Here is a 20,389-nt window from a genome sequence, read left to right as displayed (position 1 = left end):
TGACTTTTTTATTCGAAAATTGACTTTTTTATTCGAAAATCGACATTTTTAGTCGAAAATCGACATTTTTAGTCGAAAATCAACTTTTACAACTGAAAAATAGATTTTCAGTTCAAAAAGTTGTCTTAAAAAGCTGAAAATCGGTTTTTAGGCTTCAAAATGTGATTTTTTAACTGAAAATTCACAATTTTTTGAATAAAAAAGCTCCAAAAATCGATTTTATGTCTTTAAAGAGCTAAAAATTTGATAAACACTAGTTTTTTCATTGATTTTTCCACCAAACCACTAGAAAAATCACTTTTTCCACCAACTTTTCCCCATTTTTGGGCCTTTTCGACACAATATTTTCACAAATTTCACAATAAAAAATTCGAAGGTAACAAGGTATTATTTATTGTCGAAGGACACTCAACAGACACTGCCTTGAAGAAAGACAAACTGAAAGGAGAAAGAGAGAGAGTAGGAGGAGTGAGAGACGCAGACGATTAGAGACATCGAGGAGAGAGTGTGAGAGACGAAGAGACGGACAGAGAATCAATGGAAGAGAGGCATAAGACTAGACCACGGGTGCACTCTGTATGTCACATGTATTGAGAGAGAGAGGAGAGATCACATGGAAATGAGAGAGTGCTAGAGAAAGAGAGAGGGACCAATTGGACGGGCTCTCGGAGGAGGAGGAGGAGATGTTAGCAGTAGTAGTCTGTCTCTTTTTGTGAACAAAGGAATTTACAAGTGGAGGAGGCGGAGTCTGGAGGGCGGAAATTTTCAGTTTTCTAAGGTTTTCCAGAGTGAAAATTGAGGAAAAATGAGATTTTTTTTCTCATTTTTTTTTCAAAATTTTCAATGATAACTCACCGCTGCCTAGATTTTGCGAAAAATGTTCAAGTCACATACCCCTAAAAAGCCGCGTATCTCAAAAGTGGGCGGAGCTAGAGGAAAACCGTCAACTACAAAAATGTAGCCCACGACCTTATCTACAATATAATATAAATCAAAAACAGAAAAAATAAAAAATTTACAAAATTGACCCCAAGCGGGATCGAACCCTGGTACGGTCCAAATTCAAATTTCCAAATGAAAACCCCACTTTTCTAGCATTTTTAAGAGAAAAATGCTGTTTTCTATATGTTTTTTGGCCATTTTTACTGAAAAATGACAAACTTTTGTGGTTTTTGATATTTTCCCGATCTGAAAATGTCGAAAATAGATGTATCTGGCGCACATTTGACGCATTTTCAAAGTGTTTTGTCAAGTTCAGATTGACCTCATTGTGAGCTTTCTGAAAAGTCGAATCGGAGCGATCTGGGTCTCGCCACGAAAACTACAGTAACCCAGGTGTTGGGTTACTGTAGTTTTCGTGATGAGACCCAGATTGCTTCAAATCATCCCGTGACTATACTTTTCTGAACCGTCTAGACGAGCTGAATCCAAATTTCACATTTACAATAGCCAAAAATTGACCCCAAAATCGAGTAAGCCTGTTGTAGTTGTGCTCCTAGACGTTTCATTCTATGCATAGTACATAAGATGAGGCATTTCTTGAGCAAAAGGAGGATGAAAAGTCCAGGAGACATTTTGATCTCTTTCTCTCCTCTCTAGACACCAAGTCTAAATTGGTCCCTCTAGTTCATTCTCACTCATGACTCATGAGTATGTACTTACAACTCCTCACCGCTTCCTAGATCTTGTGAAAATTCTTCAGTAAGCGACGATTTTGAATAATCTCATCTCAAAAGTCGAGATTTTCCGACTAAAATTGTGATTTTTGCTAGAAATTTTTAACTTGTGAAGTCTTGTCTCTTTCGAGTAGAAATGACTAATTGCATTCATTTTTTCGTTAAAAGTTTCTATCTTTTAAATACCGATTTCTCTTAAAATCGAGTATTTCCCAACTCACGTTTGATTCAATAGAGACAAAAAATGCTGAAATTAGTCTGAAATTCTGAATTTTCAGCTATGAAAGTATTGAATATGTCTGTTTTCAACTGATTTTGTTCAAAAATTCCGAGTTTTTGCTTCGATATTTCCATCTTGAAAAGATATTTCTAGAAATATAGAAACAAAAAATCAGAAATTTTGAGCAAAACTAGCTGAAAACAGACATATTCAATACTTTCATAGTTGAAAATTCGGAATTTCAGTCTAATTTCAGCATTTTTAGTCTCTCTTGAATCAAATGTGAGTCAGAGAATACTCGGTTTCAAGAGAAATCGGGATTAAAAAGATAGAAACTTTCAACGAAAAAATGAATGCAATTAGTCATTTCTACTCGAAAGAGACAAGACTTCACAAATTAAAAACTTCTAGCAAAAACCACAATTTTAGGCGGAAAATCTGGACTTTTCAGATGAGATTATTCAAAATCGTCGCTTACTGAAGAATTTTCACAAAATCTAGACAGCGGTGAGGAGTTGTAAGTACATACTCGTGAGTCATGAGTGAGAATGAACTAGAGGGACCAATTTAGACTTGGTGTCTAGAGAGGAGAGAAAGAGATCAAAATGTCTACTGGACTTTTCATCCTCCTTTTGCTCAAGAAATGCCTCATCTTATGTACTATGCATAGAATGAAACGTCTAGGAGCACAACTACAACAGGCTTACTCGATTTTGGGGTCAATTTTTGGCTATTGTAAATGTGAAATTTGGATTCGGCTCGTCTAGACGGTTCAGAAAAGTATAGTCACGGGATGATTTGAAGCAATCTGGGTCTCATCACGTAAACTACAGTAACCCAACACCTGGATTACTGTAGTTTTCGTGACGAGACCCAGATCGCTCCAATTCTACTTTTCTGAAAGCTCACAATTAGATCAATCTGAATTTGACAAAACACTTTGAAAATGCGTCAAATGTGCGCCAGATACATCTATTTTCGACATTGGGAAAATATCAAAGACCACAAAAGTTTGTCATTTTTCAGTAAAAATGGCCAAAAAACATGTGGAAAACAGCATTTTTCACTCAAAAATGCTGGAAAAGAGAAGTTTTCACTTGGAGCTGGATCGTTTTTGCTGATTTCAGATGAATTTTCAGGGATTTTTCCTCTAAATTACCTAATTTTGGGTTTATTCAACACACCGAGGAGTTAATTCACAGCAAGAAATCAGAAAATTTTCAAAATTTCAGATCATATTAGCACGGCACGCTTCTTACAACCGCGCTCTACCGAAACCAAAGAAAATTGTGTGCGAAATTGAGAGACTCACTATCAGAGAAAAAGAGACAGTTCTCAAGGGTATTTCGGTGGAGCGCAGTTGTGAGAACTGTGCCAAGCTAATAGAGAGGCAAATTTTATTTTAAGTCACGAATCGTCGAGTTGAACTCCAAAATGAGCATTTTTTTACACAGCTTGGGAATTTTTGACAGAGGAATGATGATCTGTGGAATTTTATGCAAAAATAGGAGACAAAAAGAAATTTTTCGACCAATAACTCAGAAAAAAGAGTGAAAACGGTACAACGCTCGATACAAGACGTCCTAGGGAGCAGTATGACTGACCTATTCTTCCCCCCGACACAATTAGAACCGCTACGCAACCGCAACGCGTCCGGTTGCTGTGGGAAATCTGTTGAAATGAAGACAGTCAGAGGTGTGAACGAGAACCTTGTGGGAATCTAGAGCTAACAGGTTCGGAGAGCACGCTACGCGACCGCAACGCAACAAAAAAATTGCTGAAAAAATTAGTTGGCAATTTAAAGCAAATGTCGAGAATTTTACTTTTTTCACTAGAATTTCTTGAATTTTTAATCGATTTATTATTGATTTTGTGCAGGAATTTCAAATGCTTGTATATACACACGAGGGGGCATAGAATTTTTAGGCTGATTTCCCGCGTATATTATTATTCACGCGGAGAACCTCACGTCTTTTTGGCTAATGTCATTTTTCTTTTGTTGAATTATGAACAAATATGACATTTTTTCATTTCTTTATTTCTTTAGTACTTGTTCGAAAGGGGAACCACCGAATTGATAGCTCTTGAGTAGCTCTTTAGAAGACGAATAAATTTAGTAACTTGTTTGAAGAGGAGAATAAAAAGTTACTGCTTGATACTGTATGTTGTAGCCCTAATCAATTTTATAAGCATCCAAAATTGATACGGTTCATCATATCCGCATAAATGTATCATGAATAATCTTGTTTAATTTCTAGAAGTCTTGAATGTTCCTAATGAGCCTACTCACGAAGACAATTTTACTATTCACGATTGCAATTGTATCAAGCTTCTTGAAATAAAAAAGGCAACATTTCATTCGTGAATATAATTAAATCGCAAAAAATGTATTAAACGGTACATGCTTTCTTTGTTAGTATGTTTCATAAAGAATACCTACCTGAAAGCAAAAAATAACCCTGGAAGAACTCTTCGCAATTCTTAGGCTTAGGCTCTTTCTCAATTCTAAGGCTTAGCCTCTTTGGTACCTTCTGTTATAGACCCCCGTAAGATTAGGTTATACATCCCCCTAAACGTTGGAATACACCCCCACAATGCTTGATTTAGTCATTTGGATGAGGGTGCTTATTGGAATGTTGGGACTATATTATGAACATTTTTTAAAACAGGACACCCTGGAGCTTGCTCTCGCCCCGCCCCTAAGCTCAGCGCCCTAGAAGTAGTGATTACCTTAAAAAAGGACACCCTGGAGCTTGCTCTCGCCCCGCCCCTAAGCTCAGCGCCCTAGAAGTAGTGATTACCTTAAAACAGGACACCCTGGAGCTTGCTCTCGCCCCGCCCCTAAGCTCAGCGCCCTAGAAGTAGTGATTACCTTAAAAAAGGACACCCTGGAGCTTGCTCTCGCTCCGCCCCTAAGCTCAGCGCCCTAGAAGTAGTGATTACCTTAAAACAGGACACCCTGGAGCTTGCTCTCGCCCCGCCCCTAAGCTCAGCGCCCTAGAAGTAGTGATTACCTTAAAACAGGACACCCTGGAGCTTGCTCTCGCCCCGCCCCTAAGCTCAGCGCCCTAGAAGTAGTGATTACCTTAAAACAGGACACCCTGGAGCTTGCTCTCGCCCCGCCCCTAAGCTCAGCGCCCTAGAAGTAGTGATTACCTTAAAACAGGACACCCTGGAGCTTGCTCTCGCCCCGCCCCTAAGCTCAGCGCCCTAGAAGTAGTGATTACCTTAAAACAGGACACCCTGGAGCTTGCTCTCGCCCCGCCCCTAAGCTCAGCGCCCTAGAAGTAGTGATTACCTTAAAAAAGGACACCCTGGAGCTTGCTCTCGCCCCGCCCCTAAGCTCAGCGCCCTAGAAGTAGTGATTACCTTAAAAAAGGACACCCTGGAGCTTGCTCTCGCCCCGCCCCTAAGCTCAGCGCCCTAGAAGTAGTGATTACCTTAAAACAGGACACCCTGGAGCTTGCTCTCGCCCCGCCCCTAAGCTCAGCGCCCTAGAAGTAGTGATTACCTTAAAACAGGACACCCTGGAGCTTGCTCTCGCCCCGCCCCTAAGCTCAGCGCCCTAGAAGTAGTGATTACCTTAAAACAGGACACCCTGGAGCTTGCTCTCGCCCCGCCCCTAAGCTCAGCGCCCTAGAAGTAGTGATTACCTTAAAAAAGGACACCCTGGAGCTTGCTCTCGCTCCGCCCCTAAGCTCAGCGCCCTAGAAGTAGTGATTACCTTAAAACAGGACACCCTGGAGCTTGCTCTCGCCCCGCCCCTAAGCTCAGCGCCCTAGAAGTAGTGATTACCTTAAAACAGGACACCCTGGAGCTTGCTCTCGCTCCGCCCCTAAGCTCAGCGCCCTAGAAGTAGTGATTACCTTAAAACAGGACACCCTGGAGCTTGCTCTCGCCCCGCCCCTAAGCTCAGCGCCCTAGAAGTAGTGATTACCTTAAAACAGGACACCCTGGAGCTTGCTCTCGCCCCGCCCCTAAGCTCAGCGCCCTAGAAGTAGTGATTACCTTAAAAAAGGACACCCTGGAGCTTGCTCTCGCCCCGCCCCTAAGCTCAGCGCCCTAGAAGTAGTGATTACCTTAAAAAAGGACACCCTGGAGCTTGCTCTCGCTCCGCCCCTAAGCTCAGCGCCCTAGAAGTAGTGATTACCTTAAAAAAGGACACCCTGGAGCTTGCTCTCGCTCCGCCCCTAAGCTCAGCGCCCTAGAAGTAGTGATTACCTTAAAACAGGACACCCTGGAGCTTGCTCTCGCCCCGCCCCTAAGCTCAGCGCCCTAGAAGTAGTGATTACCTTAAAACAGGACACCCTGGAGCTTGCTCTCGCCCCGCCCCTAAGCTCAGCGCCCTAGAAGTAGTGATTACCTTAAAACAGGACACCCTGGAGCTTGCTCTCGCCCCGCCCCTAAGCTCAGCGCCCTAGAAGTAGTGATTACCTTAAAAAAGGACACCCTGGAGCTTGCTCTCGCCCCGCCCCTAAGCTCAGCGCCCTAGAAGTAGTGATTACCTTAAAACAGGACACCCTGGAGCTTGCTCTCGCCCCGCCCCTAAGCTCAGCGCCCTAGAAGTAGTGATTACCTTAAAAAAGGACACCCTGGAGCTTGCTCTCGCTCCGCCCCTAAGCTCAGCGCCCTAGAAGTAGTGATTACCTTAAAACAGGACACCCTGGAGCTTGCTCTCGCCCCGCCCCTAAGCTCAGCGCCCTAGAAGTAGTGATTACCTTAAAACAGGACACCCTGGAGCTTGCTCTCGCCCCGCCCCTAAGCTCAGCGCCCTAGAAGTAGTGATTACCTTAAAAAAGGACACCCTGGAGCTTGCTCTCGCTCCGCCCCTAAGCTCAGCGCCCTAGAAGTAGTGATTACCTTAAAACAGGACACCCTGGAGCTTGCTCTCGCCCCGCCCCTAAGCTCAGCGCCCTAGAAGTAGTGATTACCTTAAAACAGGACACCCTGGAGCTTGCTCTCGCCCCGCCCCTAAGCTCAGCGCCCTAGAAGTAGTGATTACCTTAAAACAGGACACCCTGGAGCTTGCTCTCGCCCCGCCCCTAAGCTCAGCGCCCTAGAAGTAGTGATTAACTTGATATTCCGAATTCGCAACAGGCAAGTATCTATTTCTTAATTTGACAATAGAAAAATCAAAACAAGAGCAACTCTCGTTTTCATCGCGTGAAATACACAAAAATGCGCTATTCAAGTTTGAGTGTTAAAAACAAAATTGACGTGAAGTTATTTTGAGCAAAAATATTCTTTCTAAATGTGGCCGCTTGGAGAACACAGGTGAACCGCTGGGAATCCTATATGTGAAAGTGGCAGAATAGGGTCCTATATGTGTCCCTAAATGAAAAGTGGATCGCGCGTGTGCCGCATACGTGCGGTCGTCTTTTCTGTGTACTGGCAGCGCGTGCACCCATAAAGCTCCCATATACGTTCCATGTATGGTCCATATTTGAGGGTGGCGGCCGGCCGCCGCAACGACACTCCGGAATTACACGTGGGCGTGTTGTTTACCGTAAATCGACGCGACATTTTTTTTCTATAAGTCCGGGCCCATTTTCTCCGTTTCTCGAAGTTTTTCACCTATTTTCTTCATTCTTTTTGCACAAAACAGATAATGGCAAACTTCAAAAATAAAAATAAATCTATTCAAATTTGCGGAAACTTATTTTTTCAATACAAAAGTTGTTATTTTCTCAAGAAACTAGAATTTTAAGTTTTTGTTGAGAAGTTCGGGTCTGATGTTCCGCTTCACTTCGGTATGATAAGAAATCATATTTTTCAGGTGTATTTAAAGGTAAGACGGTAAGTATTTGTCATACCGAAGTAAAGTCATAATACAAGACTTCGAATTTCATCGACGGGTATAATTTTATTTCAGAGTTCAAAGAAAAGCTTGAGAATCAATGATTGTGTTATAACCACCAAGCTAACATAAGATTTTTATAGGAAATCGTGTGTGCTTTTCAATTTTTTTTGAAGTATTGCCATTATCTGTTTAAAAAAAGGAAAGAACTTCGAGAAAAAGGAGAAAATATACAAGTCCGAGAAATGGGAAGTGAAAAAGTTGGAAAAAGGAAAAGTAAAACAACATTATAGCATTACATACCAATCACAACAATGAATTAAGCCTTTCTAGTGTTTCATACAGAATAATCAACCAAATGCGATTGGTAGAATTAATGCTGATTATGCTATCCATATACGTTCCATATGCGCTCCACGTTCTCGGCCGACCGCGCGGGGATCCATATGGACACATATAAGGCCCAACCCTCATTCTTTTAGCCGCATATACGCCACCGCGCGGTTCCATATGTGTTCCCCAGCGGTTCACCTGTGAAGTGGTTTACGTGGATGGATTTGAATCGAAAGGTTCTTGGATCGATTCCCACCGAGTGCAAATGTGTTTTGTATTCGAGGTGGGAGTCTTCCAGTCCACCGCTATGCCCCCTAAAAATGCCCCTTAAAAATGCCCCCTCGTGTGTAGATACATGCGCGTGGAATTTCAGCAATTTAAACTTCAAAAATTAGCATTTCCGTCATAATTTAACTCAATAATAAGCTTTCAAAACTCATAAAAATAAATTGGGTTTTCTGTGCATTTTGACGTGGCGGTGTTTGCGGTCAACATAGTTTTTTGAGTGTCTACCGTAACCCATAATTCGTAATTTGCGGGTTTTCAGCCGATTTTCAGCCGATTTTAAGCAGAAAAACTAGAAAAATTAAATTTTTATTGAAAAAGAAAATGAATTTTCAATAGAGGCGTCGAGAATTCCAATAAATATCTTCGATTCGTAGTAATCTTCTCAATTCCATTTGCTTGACCAATCGATTTTCTTATTGAAACTGAAAATTCAAATTCAAATTTAAAAACTAAGAAAGCGCGCTCTACTGATAATACTTACCAGATCATTACAATCCACTTGACTCAACAGAATTTGAATAAAGAAGACGACCGATCGATGGGTAGTGGTAGATCATAGGAATAAATCGATTTGCCACGGAGTAAAACTGATTGAAAATAAGCTCCGCCCATTTTTAGCCTGACCTTGACCTCGGACGCGTCGCGTGTGCGTAGCGGTGTTTTTGTCAAAACGTGAAAAACCGCGACGCGACCGCTCCGCGCGTTTTTCACCAAATTTTCAAATAATCCGCAAGTTGTCGTAAGATATGATGGTACTCGGTGTTTGCACACAATTGAGACTACAGTACTCCCAAAGGGGTAATTTTGTCTGAATTTTCCGAATTTTCAACTTAAAAACTACAAAAATCACAAAAAAGGTTGAAAACGTGGGAATTTTAATTCAATTATTTGTCCGAAGCCGCGACGCAACCGCTCCGCGCGTTTTTCACCAAATTTTCAAATAATCCGCAAGTTGTCGTAAGATCTGATACACCGGGATTCGGTGTTTGCACACAATTGAGACTACAGTAATCTCGGGAGTAAGAAAATCGGTTTTAGGGTAATTTTGTCTGAATTTTCCGAATTTTCGACTCAAAAACTACAAAAATTTTATTAAAACACTCAGACAGGCGGCATTCCCCTTCTCTTCAACCTATCTTCCTCATCTTTTTCCCGTTTTTCTTCCGCTTTCTTCTCCAATTCCTCCTGTTTTTTATCCTCCTCTTCCTCCAACTTTTTCTCTTTTTCCTTCTCCAAATCCTCCGCATCTTTATATTTTTCCACTAGTTTTTGCTTCTTTTTATCCAATAAAATGTCCTGTACAATCATATTAACCGAATAGACTGAAATCGCCAAGCAACATGATATAATTGCGACGAACGAGATGCCAATTAGGATACTCAGTTCCAATCCGAGAAATGTGATTCTGAAAGTGAAAGTTTCACTGAAAAATTGGTCCTAAATTGGGCCTAATATTGGCCTAAAATGGCCTAAATTGGGCCTAAAATAGGCCTAAAACAGCCTAAAACCCACCGTTCTCCACTTGATAACGTAGCTGTTAAATAATGCATATTTTAAAAGAAATGACTCTCAATTTCCCCATGATTCACGTGGAAAAGTCAACTTTCTTCGAAAAATTTGAAAAAATTCCATTTCTGGCGTACCTTTTACGCGTTTTTTGAGCCTTGGGTTACTGTACCTCTAATTGTGTGCACACACGGAATTCCGATGTATCATATCTTACGACAAACTACACAGAATTTCAAAAATCAGCATTTTCGGCCAAAAAATGTTCAAAAATTGCTACTTTTCATCCTCAAATCCATTTTTTTCCATTTTCTGCAACTTGTCGTAAGATATGATACATTGTGTGCAAACACCGCAACTCGTGATGTATCATATCTTACGACAAGTTGCAGAAAATTTGAAATTAGTTTCGACAATGAAAAATTATTTAAAAAAAAAGGGAATTTGAGGGCGAAAAATAGCGATTTTGGCCAAAAAGTCAAAATTTTGAAATTCTGTGTATTTTGTCGTAATATCTGATACATCGGAATTCGGTGTTTGCACACAATCAAGGTTACAGTAACACTAGCCCGATCATTTGTCAACTTTCTTCAAAAAATTCCATTTCTGGCGCACCTTTTACGCGTTTTTTAAGCCTTGGGTTACTGTACCTCTAATTGTGTGCAAACACCGCAATATATCATATCCTACGGCAAGTTGCAGAAAAATTTAAATTATAGGTCGAAAAATAGCGATTTTTGGCCAAAAATTCATAATTTCCTACGATTTGTACACTTTTGGGCCCTAGAACTGTATTTAACACAATTGTTTAAAATTGTCTGCGATATGTCGTAAGGTCTGATACATTAGAATTTGGTGTTTGCACACAATTGACGTTACAGTAACTTGGTGTCTATTTGAAATCACATACTCTCCAAAGGAGCGCCAAGAGTAGATTTTCATATTGTTTTCAAGTTTTCTGCAAAATGTCGTAAGATCTGATGCATCGTGTTTGCGGACAAAATGAGCTACCGTAATCATGGCGCCAAAAAACACATTTTCAACCAAAAAAAGGAAAGATCACTAAATTTCATTTGTAATTGTCAACTTTCGCTTTGTTTTTTTTTATAAAAAAAAACTGAACGGAATTAATAAGATCGATTTCTCATCGGCGACAATCCCATCGGCGCCAACCCATTTCTTGTCGGTGTTCCCGGTGGTCTCATTGAAATTCCACGACGGATCGGTGATTTGGGGGATCTGGAAAAAATGAATATGATATTCAAAATCAGCTCGTCGAGAGCTTTCAGAAAAGTACCCACAAGCCCATATAAGGTCCCATCACGAAAACTACAGTAACCCAATTTTCGGGATTACTGTGGTTTTCGTGGCGAGACCCAAAGTGATCAGAATATAGGCTTGTGGGTACTTTTCTAAAAGCTGGAAACGAGCTGAATTTGAAAATTGTAGTTTCAGAGCAATGTTTTTCTGGTACACGTACTTAGCCACCGGAGAAGCGGACGGATGACGTGCCGGAGAGAAGGCTCTCGCGGGAGAAACGGCCGCCGGCCTTCGTGGAGATCTCTGTTCGTCATCCCCTTCATCCGGCAACTCGACATCATCATCATGAACGTGTTCTGACGAGAATGCTCCACGCTTTTTGAGACAACAGATGACAGGAAACACGATTAGAACACAGAGAAGCAAGATGACTCCGATCGTGATGAGAAGGGCGGTAAAGAGACGGGAACTGGAAGAAATTGGGTCATGGAAGTATTTTTTATAACTAGCCGGCTTGATTCTGGACATTTTAAGCCAAAAACCAAATTTCTAGCTCTAAAACTTGAAAAGTTACAGAATTTCGAAACTTTTCGAAAAGTTCTAAAACCACAAAAACTTCTCTAACTTCTCGAGTATTGCGGCAAACTTTTCCAAACTTGTATATTCTTAATCAGCGTGTCATGACGGTTGGAAAGAGTATAATCATGACATATTTCAGACCACTTTGATTTTTGAAAATTTTTGACCACCTCCAGGACATGGTCTGAAATTTGAGTAACTCCAAAATATACCATGATTATACTCATTCGAACCGCCTTGATGCGCTGATTCTAAATATATAAATTTCATAATGATTGATCGAAGCCCGAACGAGTTATAACACTTTTTGTAACTTTTAAGATTTTCGAAAAGTTTCGAAAAATTTCGAAAATCCATAACTTTCACATTTTTGAAGCTGTAATTTGTGCAACTAGCCGCTTTGATTCTAGACATTTTAAGCCTAACGCCAACTTTCTAGCTTCAAAACTTAAAAAGTTACGGATTTTCGACAAATTTCGAAAAGTTTCGAAATCACAAAAACTTCTCTAACTCCTCGAGTATTGCGGCATACTTTTCTTAACTTATATATTCTTAATCAGCGTGTCATGACGGTTGGAATGAGTATAATCATGACCTATTTCAGACCACTTTGATTTTTAAGCATTTTTGACCACCTTCAGGCGCCTAGAGGGTCTGAAATTTGAGTCTTTCCAAAATGTGTCATGATTATACTCGTTCAAACCGTCTTGGTACGCTGATTCTGAATATATAAGTTTTATAATGATTGGTTGAAGGCCGAACGAGTTACGATAGTTTTTGTGATTTTAAGATTTTCGAAAAATTTCGAAATTCTGTAACTTTCACAGTTTTGAAGCTATTGACATGAATTTTATCGCAAAATGTGTAGAATTTCACAAATTTTACATTGAAAATAGTCCAAGCTCCTTTTCTCCTAATTTTTTCGAAAACTGGCTACAGTACCCCCCTCCTCACCTCGCCGCCTCCGTGACAGCCACCACAGCCGCCGATTGAGGCTTAATCGCCATCGCCTGCTCCTGAATCTTGATATTCTCCACTTGAATCTCTACAGCTACCGTCGCGAAAAAGTTGAACAAGTCATCACGAAGACGCTCCGAATAGGTCTCTGCAAATTTTTGACTTTTTTTCAACTTGATCATTTCCCAGACTATTTTCCACTAAAAATTCAAATTTTCTACTATTTTTCACTCCGGCACCCTCTAAACCCGGTCTCCCAGCCTCCAGCCCCTCCGCCCCGGTTAAACTCACTACTCATGTCTCTTTTTGAATTGAATGACTGAATATTGAAAAGGTTGGGAATGAGGAGAATATATTCAGAAATCGATTTATTCGTTTTTCGAGGAAAATGAGTTTCGGGGGAAAAGAGGAGAGGTCACGGAATTATTTAACGTTTTAAGGAAAATGGAATTTCCAATTTTCGATCCGCACATCCCTGATGGCTTTGAAAAAAAACGTTTTCAAAGTTCAAATTCGACACTGCACTCCTAAAAATGAGATATTTGTTAATTGTTCTCTCAAATCTAGATTTGCCAATTATATGACATCTAAATATACGGTATGTTGACGTCTTGTCAAAAGTGGTCGACGGGATAAATCGCTCCGTAATCAATCAAAAAGGCGCTTGTCACTGTACAATCGAGTTCTCAAAGAGACAAAATGATTCCATATCTCCCAGAAATCCTCGGACTCCCTGCTGTGCCCGCGAGGCCACGCCCACTTCACATGGTCGGTATATAAAAAAAACGAGGTATCCTATGGATCCCTCATTACTTATTATATTAGACAACCTCCCGGACATGGCTGTCCCTTCTTGTGCTATTATTATTGAATTCTAGAATTTTTTGAAAATGCTGTATTTATTTTTTGATTTATTTTATTGAAAATAAGGTGAGTATTAAAATAATAGGATTTTTTCCTGAAAAATTCAGTATAATTTTGCAACTCAGCTGTTTTGTTTGCTTGAAACGATTTGAGTCTTGCCACGAAAAGTAGAGGTTACTGTAGTTTGCGTGGTAGGACCCAATACAGTCAGAATCTAGACTATTCTTGAAGCTATCAATGAGATGAATTTGAGTAGTTTGAAGCACAATATCTCGACTCGCTTTAAAGATACAACATTTTTATAAACTGAAATTATATTCTACAAATATCGAACTACATTTTGTTAGTTGACAACTTTTCGATATCTCTATAGGGAACCAAGATATACCGTTTTGAACAAAGGGTACACCTCTATTACAGGTTATACGGTAACTATAGCAGAGTTGTACGGAATGCCATTTTTCAGTTTCCGGAATCCGGAATCCGGAATGAAAATTTCGGAAATTCGGAATCCGGATTCCGGACAACTCTGAACTATAGGCTCAAAATAAACAATAAAAATCACAATTCAGTTTTCCAATTCTAGACAAAAACAGTTGGTATGCTCGACCAGCTTCAAATATCTCCTGAAAAATATAAATTTTTCATTTTCAGGAGTTTGACGCTTCAATTTTGAATTCGTTTCGAATCGAAGTGACTGATTCTCTACACAAAGGCCACGATATTATACGAAGCTTCCCCAGAACTTACAAATCCTTCATTTATGTCGATACCGAGAATTCCTACACCACTCTACCTCACGGCACCGATTTGGCCCTACTCAGATTCTGTGACATTGCCACCGTGTTGTAATGGCGAGTGCACAAAATGCCAAAATGGGTCAAATTCGAAGCGTTATTAGAGGAGGAAACAACGAAATGAGACTGCCCAGGACGTTCAATACCGAAGAAAAAATGGATCTCTAATTTCTTTGAAAGAAGCCGTCTTGGGTCTCTTCCTCTGTTTCGACTTGTGAATCAAGTCAATGGGATACAAACTGTTTTCATCATTTTTAAGATAGACATATGGTGTCCAGTTGGATTCTTAGATTTCTCAGTGTAGATACCCAGATATACTTAAAAGTTGTCCATTTGTCCATCAATATTCATTTTTAGGTCTGAAAATGTTACTAGAGAAACGGTTATGTAACTAACCTTCTAGAAATTCCTGGAATTCCAAAAACTGTACATCTTCGGTGGCGAATCCGTAAATGAATACTTCCAACAAAATCATCCAAAATTTTATCGTGTAAAAGTATTTATTTTCCTAATTGTCCAACTTTCTCAATAATCACAATTTGAAGTGCATTATATGCTTTAATCTATTACTTTATATCTCAATTTTTCACTTGTTAAACTTTTTTCTTTTTCATTTAACAATAAAATTATTATTTAGAACATACCGAATTTTTTTTCAACAAAAAAAGAAAATAAAGTTGGGAAGTCAAAGTTAAGATAATAAGAACAGTGTGGAACGAAACGATTGAAATAAAAAATAAAGGATGAGAAATTTAACAATCATCAGTGTCTATCTTATAATTGAACAGGGAGTTGAACAAGTCTGGATTGAACTTTAGAAATTCATCAGAATCTTTGTCTTTCTCCAGTTTAGGTGTCCCTGCCGTAGAGTTATGAAGACTATTGTCAGTGGTGGTTCTTCTTGACGAAGGCAATGACTCATTTGATGCCAATGTTTCCGACATTTTCTGGTAAAATGCAGCCATTTGTTGCGCGTGAGTTTGAATCATGCATTGGTGGAGGAATTGGCCTGAAATATGTTTAGTAGATTGGTAGAGCAAGACGATGTGACTCTCCTAATTATTTTTGGTTGTTTATTAGCTGCTCATGACACTGTTTACAACTGCCCTCCACCGAAATACCCTCGAGGTTTCTCAAAGTCTCTCAATTTCGCACAGCGCAGTTGTAAGACATGCTGAAGATTGGGGCAGGTTGCCGTGTAAATCGGCAGCATTGTCTATGCCAGAGTCATTCTAGTCTGCCCGCTCGCTCAAAGGGCAACGCACAGTCCTCTAAAGTGATAATGCGCACAACACACATAGCTGGCGCGCTTCCCGTTTTTTAAAAATAAAAAAGTGAAGAAGTGAATATGTGCCCATCAAACCATGAAATGCAGCTTTACAACACCAAAAAGCCAGTTTAATTTTTTTTTGGAGAAACAAAAAATTCTCAAATTTTCAATAAAAAGTGCATTTCTCCTGCTAATTAAGTCTTTCCAGTTGCTGTTATGTTATTTTGAATCCTTTCAAGTACTTCTAGACCAAAAATTTAACAAAAAACTATATTTTGGAAAAAAGTTGAAATTGAATATTGATTCAATAATTCCAGTTCTGAATATTATAACACGTATTTGGGCTTTAAAATGTTTGCAACAGTCATCTTCATAAATGTTACTTAACGAGAACAAATGAAATCGCCCCAATTTTTCGTATTTCTTCTGAAAGTGGCAAAAAATGGGTTTTTCAGTTGATTTTCTTTAAAATCGTTCAACTTTTTTATTTTTCGACAATATGAGAGAAGATTACACTCAAATGATGTATTTTTGTCCGCTGAACACTTGTTACTACTTTTGAACCAGCGAAAACGCTGAAATTTCGAGAAATCAGTGTATAATCGGTTTTAAGCTGAAAAACGAGAATTGCGCCAACAATCGGCGCAATCGCGCTCCACCGCGGATTATCACTTGAGAGGACTGTGCAACGTGTGGGTATTTCAATTTACGACGGCTCTCTACCGTACTTTACTCATTAAAAAAGTTTTAAAAGTGCGAATGGGTTATAACAGCTGAACTAACTAGGGAAAACCTCCAGGTGACCGTGGAGTTATGGGTCGAGACCTATATCGTTGAAAAGCTGAGAGAACGATGATTCCAAATATATATTCAATTTTTACCCTTGAGGTCTGGTATTCGAAACAAAACGAGGTCAAAGTTTGGACCCCTGACAAGTCATTACCTTTCCGACGTGTTAAAAACATCGGCAGTGACTTGTCAGGGGTCCAAACTTTGACCTTGTTTTTTCTCGAATACCAGGCCTCGAGGGTAAAAATTGAATATATATTTGGAATCAGCGTTTTCTCAGCTTTCCAACGATATAGGTCTCGACCCATAACTCCACGATCACCTGGAGACCTTCCCTAGTAAAACCCATATCAACACTTTATTCCCGCTCCCCTCAACCCACCATAATGATACATCTGTTGTTGTTGTTGCTGTAGACTCATTGTACCAATTTCTCCTTGTTGCATCATAATAGGAAATGGTGGGAAGATTGAAGGCAATTGTGCTTGCAGGAGATTAAACATAGGTGTAGGTGGTGGTGGGTGGGGTAGCTGTAAACTTGATAATGTAAACCGGCGTAGCTGGCTTGAAACACAATGTCACGGGGTGAAAAACATACCAAAATGCAGATCTTGGCAAGTTCTATATCCGTGGCTTTTTACTATGGCTAGTCGTTAATGTGCCGCAGGCCAGGATAGAGTGTCAAAAACGCGAGAATTCGGTTTCGAGGTTTTTAAGGTAGTTTTAACTGATTCAAAAAAATCTTGAGCAGAATTTCAGTCGTTTGAACCCAAAACCAACTTTCTGAAACATTTTCAGCCTGAGATACGGTATTTTCTAAATTTTCAAAACGTTTAGTGGTCGCTGTTAGTCTTTTCCCTCCCTCTGATCACTGACATTGCCGTCAATTGGTAGAGAAGCGGGTCTTGAGTGTTTTGAAGTGATTTCATGGGATTTTAAGCAATTTAGTCAATTAAGACACACTCTCTGTGAAACTCGAGCATGGCGATGTACAGAAAAAAGTCAAACCGGTTTTTATGAGTTGGTATTATGCATAGGCGGTAGCTAGACACCTAATAACACATTGGTCCATATTTCATTTGGCTCCGCTCCCTACCGTCTAAAATAGCCCCTAAGGGAAATGAAAATTCTATTAAAAAATCTGAAAGTTTTTTCGATTAAATTTTAACGGGAATCAACGAGAAACGTTATTTTAAGCATTTTTTGTGTTTATACCATATTTTTAGCACTCCATTTTCACCGACAAAAAATGTCATTTTTGTAAAATTTTCAGGTTTTTTACAAACTTTTGTTTATATCTCAAAAATCTTACGTTACGGGAGATGAGATCGTTTCAGATTCGGAATCTACATGAAATGTGGAGTAATATAGGCAGTGTCCGGTCAAAAATCTCAAGGTACCTATTTTTGCTACAGAGCAAAAAAAATGCGATTTTTTGAAAATTTTCAACGTATCCCTACTCATGAAGAAAAACTTCAATTTTCTCAGAATACTACACCATGAGTGATCTATTCATTCCCAAAATTTCAGCTCATTCGGTTTGATCCCCGCCTCTCAAAGTTGATGGAATTTTTTTCGGTTGGAACACTGAAAACTGACATAGTGATTTTCAAAAAAGCTGCGGATCAAACCGAATGAGCTGAAATTTTGGGAATGAATAGATCACTCATGGTGTAGTATTCTGACAAAATCTCAAACGATTTGGCGACATTGAATTTTTGCTCCATGAGTAGTGATACGTTGAAATTTTTCAAAAATTTGCATATTTTCCTCTGTAGCAAAAATACGTACCCCGAGATTTTTAACCGGACACTGCCTATATTACTTCAAATTTCATGTAAATTCCGAATCTGAAACGATCTCATCTCCCGTAACGTAAGATTTTTGAGATATAAACAAAAGTTTGTAAAAAACCGGAAAATTTTACAAAAATGACATTTTTTCTCGGTGAAAATGGAGTGCTAAAAATAAGGTATAAACACAAAAAATGCTTAAAATAACGTTTCTCGTTGATTCCCGTCAAAATTTAATCGAAAAAACTTTCAGATTTTTTAATAGAATTTTCACTTCCCTTAGGGGCTATTTTAGACGGTAGGGAGCGGAGCCAAATGAAATATGGACCAATGTGTTATTAGGTGTCTAGCTACCGCCTATGCATAATACCAACTCATAAAAACCGGTTTGACTTTTCTCTGTACAGTGGATAACAGCTAGGTGCTCGAGTTTCACAGAGAATGTGTCTTAAGTGTCTATCTAAAGGCCGAAGGAGTCCAAATTAATAAGACTCACTATTTTTTCAAAAAAAGCCATTCAAGCCCAACCCGTGGACATTAACTATATGCCATCCGGTCGGTATTTGGCTGCGGGACGAGAAAGGTGCCAAAAACGCAAGAATGGAAAAAAAACCACTCTAGTCCGGACGGTAGTAAGTCATAATTCGTCGAAATCTACATTTTAGTATATGTTTCAGCTCATAAAATTGCGTTTCGAGCGAGTTACTTTAGTACCAAGATCAGAACTTACCAACGAAGCGACATTGACTTTTTGAGTCTTCTTACTTGATTTGCGTTGTTCAGAAACCTTGGTAACATACGGTGCATAAAGCTTATTCACTCCTTTCATTTTGTACCATTCCTGAACTTCTGGTTCAGAGAGTCTCCTCTGTTGACGACAGTCTCGAAACACCGGGTCTTCCGCCTTGAGCTCATTGGCGACTCGAAAAATAGTTGAGACACTTCGTTCGACGATCTCGGCGACTTGATGATACGAGTGACCTTCGATTAGTTTTTCTCGAATGATCGCGGTTTCTTCATCGGTTAGACGGATGCCAGACTTACGGCGACTTGGCATTCTGGAACAGGAAGAAACAGAATAGTGGAGTTGAGATGATGAGAAAATGGAAACTTGAATAATTTAATTACACCACCGTACCCACCAGAATTTTAGCTATCCAATCATATAAAAATTTCACTTTTTGCCTAAATACCACCCCAAAAAGAAAAGATAAAAGGGATTGGCCTAAAATTTTGAAAAAGAGGAAAAGAGTGGTGAGAAGAAAAAAGAAAGGGTAACCCAGGAGACAATCATAGTACGTACTTACTTGAGAGAGAGGAGGACATTGAAAACAACAAAATGAAATGAAAAAGAAGAAAAGTCAGAAGATTAGAGGGTTAGTGAGATATGATAAGAGAAGAAGGAGGCTCTTTACTTTGTAGTAAGAACAAAATGAAAAAAGAGGGGGGAAAGAAGTGATTATACTCTTTCTTTTATGATTTTTTTTGTCAGAAATGCAAATTTTCTACATCAGAGGGATATGGTCGTCTTTTTGAAAATATATAATGATGGTTTTGGTTTGAGCTGAATATGTGCGCTATGAAAGCAGGACTCTTAACACTTGAATTTTCAAAATCACCATGTCCCGACAGTTCAAATGACTATAATCATGGCATATTTTCATGGCATATGTCTCGTCACGAAAAACTACCGTAGTTTAAAGGCGCATAGAGTGCTCAAAACTCAAATTCATTCGAAATGGGGCATGATTATACTCATTCGAACCGTCTTAACTTGCTTATTTCAAAAATGTAAAATTGCGCACTTTCATACCAATCATCAATTTTCAGTTATATCGGTATGAAATTTCTGGAAACATATAAGGAGAAGGCATTACGAGCTAATCATTGCTAGTCGAATGAGTAAGGGAATAGTTGTCAATAGAGCACATTTACATACCAATCATCAATTTTCAGTTATATCGATAAGAAATTTCTGGAAATAAAGTTTTCAATGTAAAAAGACAATTTGGAAAGGAGATATTGAACGACTACTTGACTATTTGCTCTGAATAAACTCATTTTTTGGAAATAAATTGTTCTGTTTTTAATGAAGAGACGCAGAGAAGCTAGAGTGTTTCGTTGTCTGCGCGCTCTCTCTCTCTCGGGTAGCATAAAACTCCTGTTTTTATGAATTATAGCGATGAGACCCGATTTTTATGCCCCAAAACAGCGATATTTACTACCAGCTCATTTAGACGGTTCGAATGAGTATAATCAT

At 39.3% G+C, this 20,389-nt stretch overlaps 4 protein-coding genes across 4 annotated transcripts; 1 reads left to right on the top strand and 3 right to left on the bottom strand.

Annotated features, from left to right (window-relative positions):
- Nucleotides 1-9,415: 9,415 nt before the first annotated feature.
- Nucleotides 9,416-12,798, bottom strand: GCK72_015387 (uncharacterized protein; the record flags this gene model as incomplete). Its single annotated transcript, XM_053730833.1, has 4 exons — nt 9,416-9,719; nt 10,994-11,059; nt 11,301-11,549; nt 12,614-12,798. The coding sequence occupies 4 exons, from the start codon at nt 12,796-12,798 to the stop codon at nt 9,416-9,418; spliced, it is 804 nt and encodes a 267-aa protein (XP_053585605.1).
- Nucleotides 12,799-13,315: 517 nt separating this feature from the next.
- GCK72_015386 (uncharacterized protein) lies at nt 13,316-14,332 on the top strand (the record flags this gene model as incomplete). The annotated part of the gene is made up of 2 exons (XM_053730832.1): nt 13,316-13,384; nt 14,135-14,332. The coding sequence occupies 2 exons, from the start codon at nt 13,316-13,318 to the stop codon at nt 14,330-14,332; spliced, it is 267 nt and encodes an 88-aa protein (XP_053585604.1).
- A 697-nt stretch (nt 14,333-15,029) lies between these two features.
- On the bottom strand, nt 15,030-16,839 carry GCK72_015385 (uncharacterized protein; the record flags this gene model as incomplete). Its single annotated transcript, XM_053730831.1, has 2 exons — nt 15,030-15,286; nt 16,719-16,839. 2 exons carry the CDS (start codon nt 16,837-16,839, stop codon nt 15,030-15,032), a joined length of 378 nt encoding a protein of 125 aa, XP_053585603.1.
- Nucleotides 16,840-18,802: 1,963 nt separating this feature from the next.
- On the bottom strand, nt 18,803-19,186 carry GCK72_015384 (uncharacterized protein; the record flags this gene model as incomplete). Its single annotated transcript, XM_053730830.1, has 1 exon — nt 18,803-19,186. The coding sequence occupies one exon, from the start codon at nt 19,184-19,186 to the stop codon at nt 18,803-18,805; it is 384 nt and encodes a 127-aa protein (XP_053585602.1).
- Nucleotides 19,187-20,389: the final 1,203 nt, after the last annotated feature.

Source organism: Caenorhabditis remanei, chromosome IV (genome assembly GCF_010183535.1).
Source record: "Caenorhabditis remanei strain PX506 chromosome IV, whole genome shotgun sequence".
NCBI classification, from domain to species: domain Eukaryota; kingdom Metazoa; phylum Nematoda; class Chromadorea; order Rhabditida; family Rhabditidae; genus Caenorhabditis; species Caenorhabditis remanei.
The sequence above is the reverse complement of the archived record's forward strand: the minus strand, read 5'-3'. Positions and strand labels throughout refer to the sequence as shown.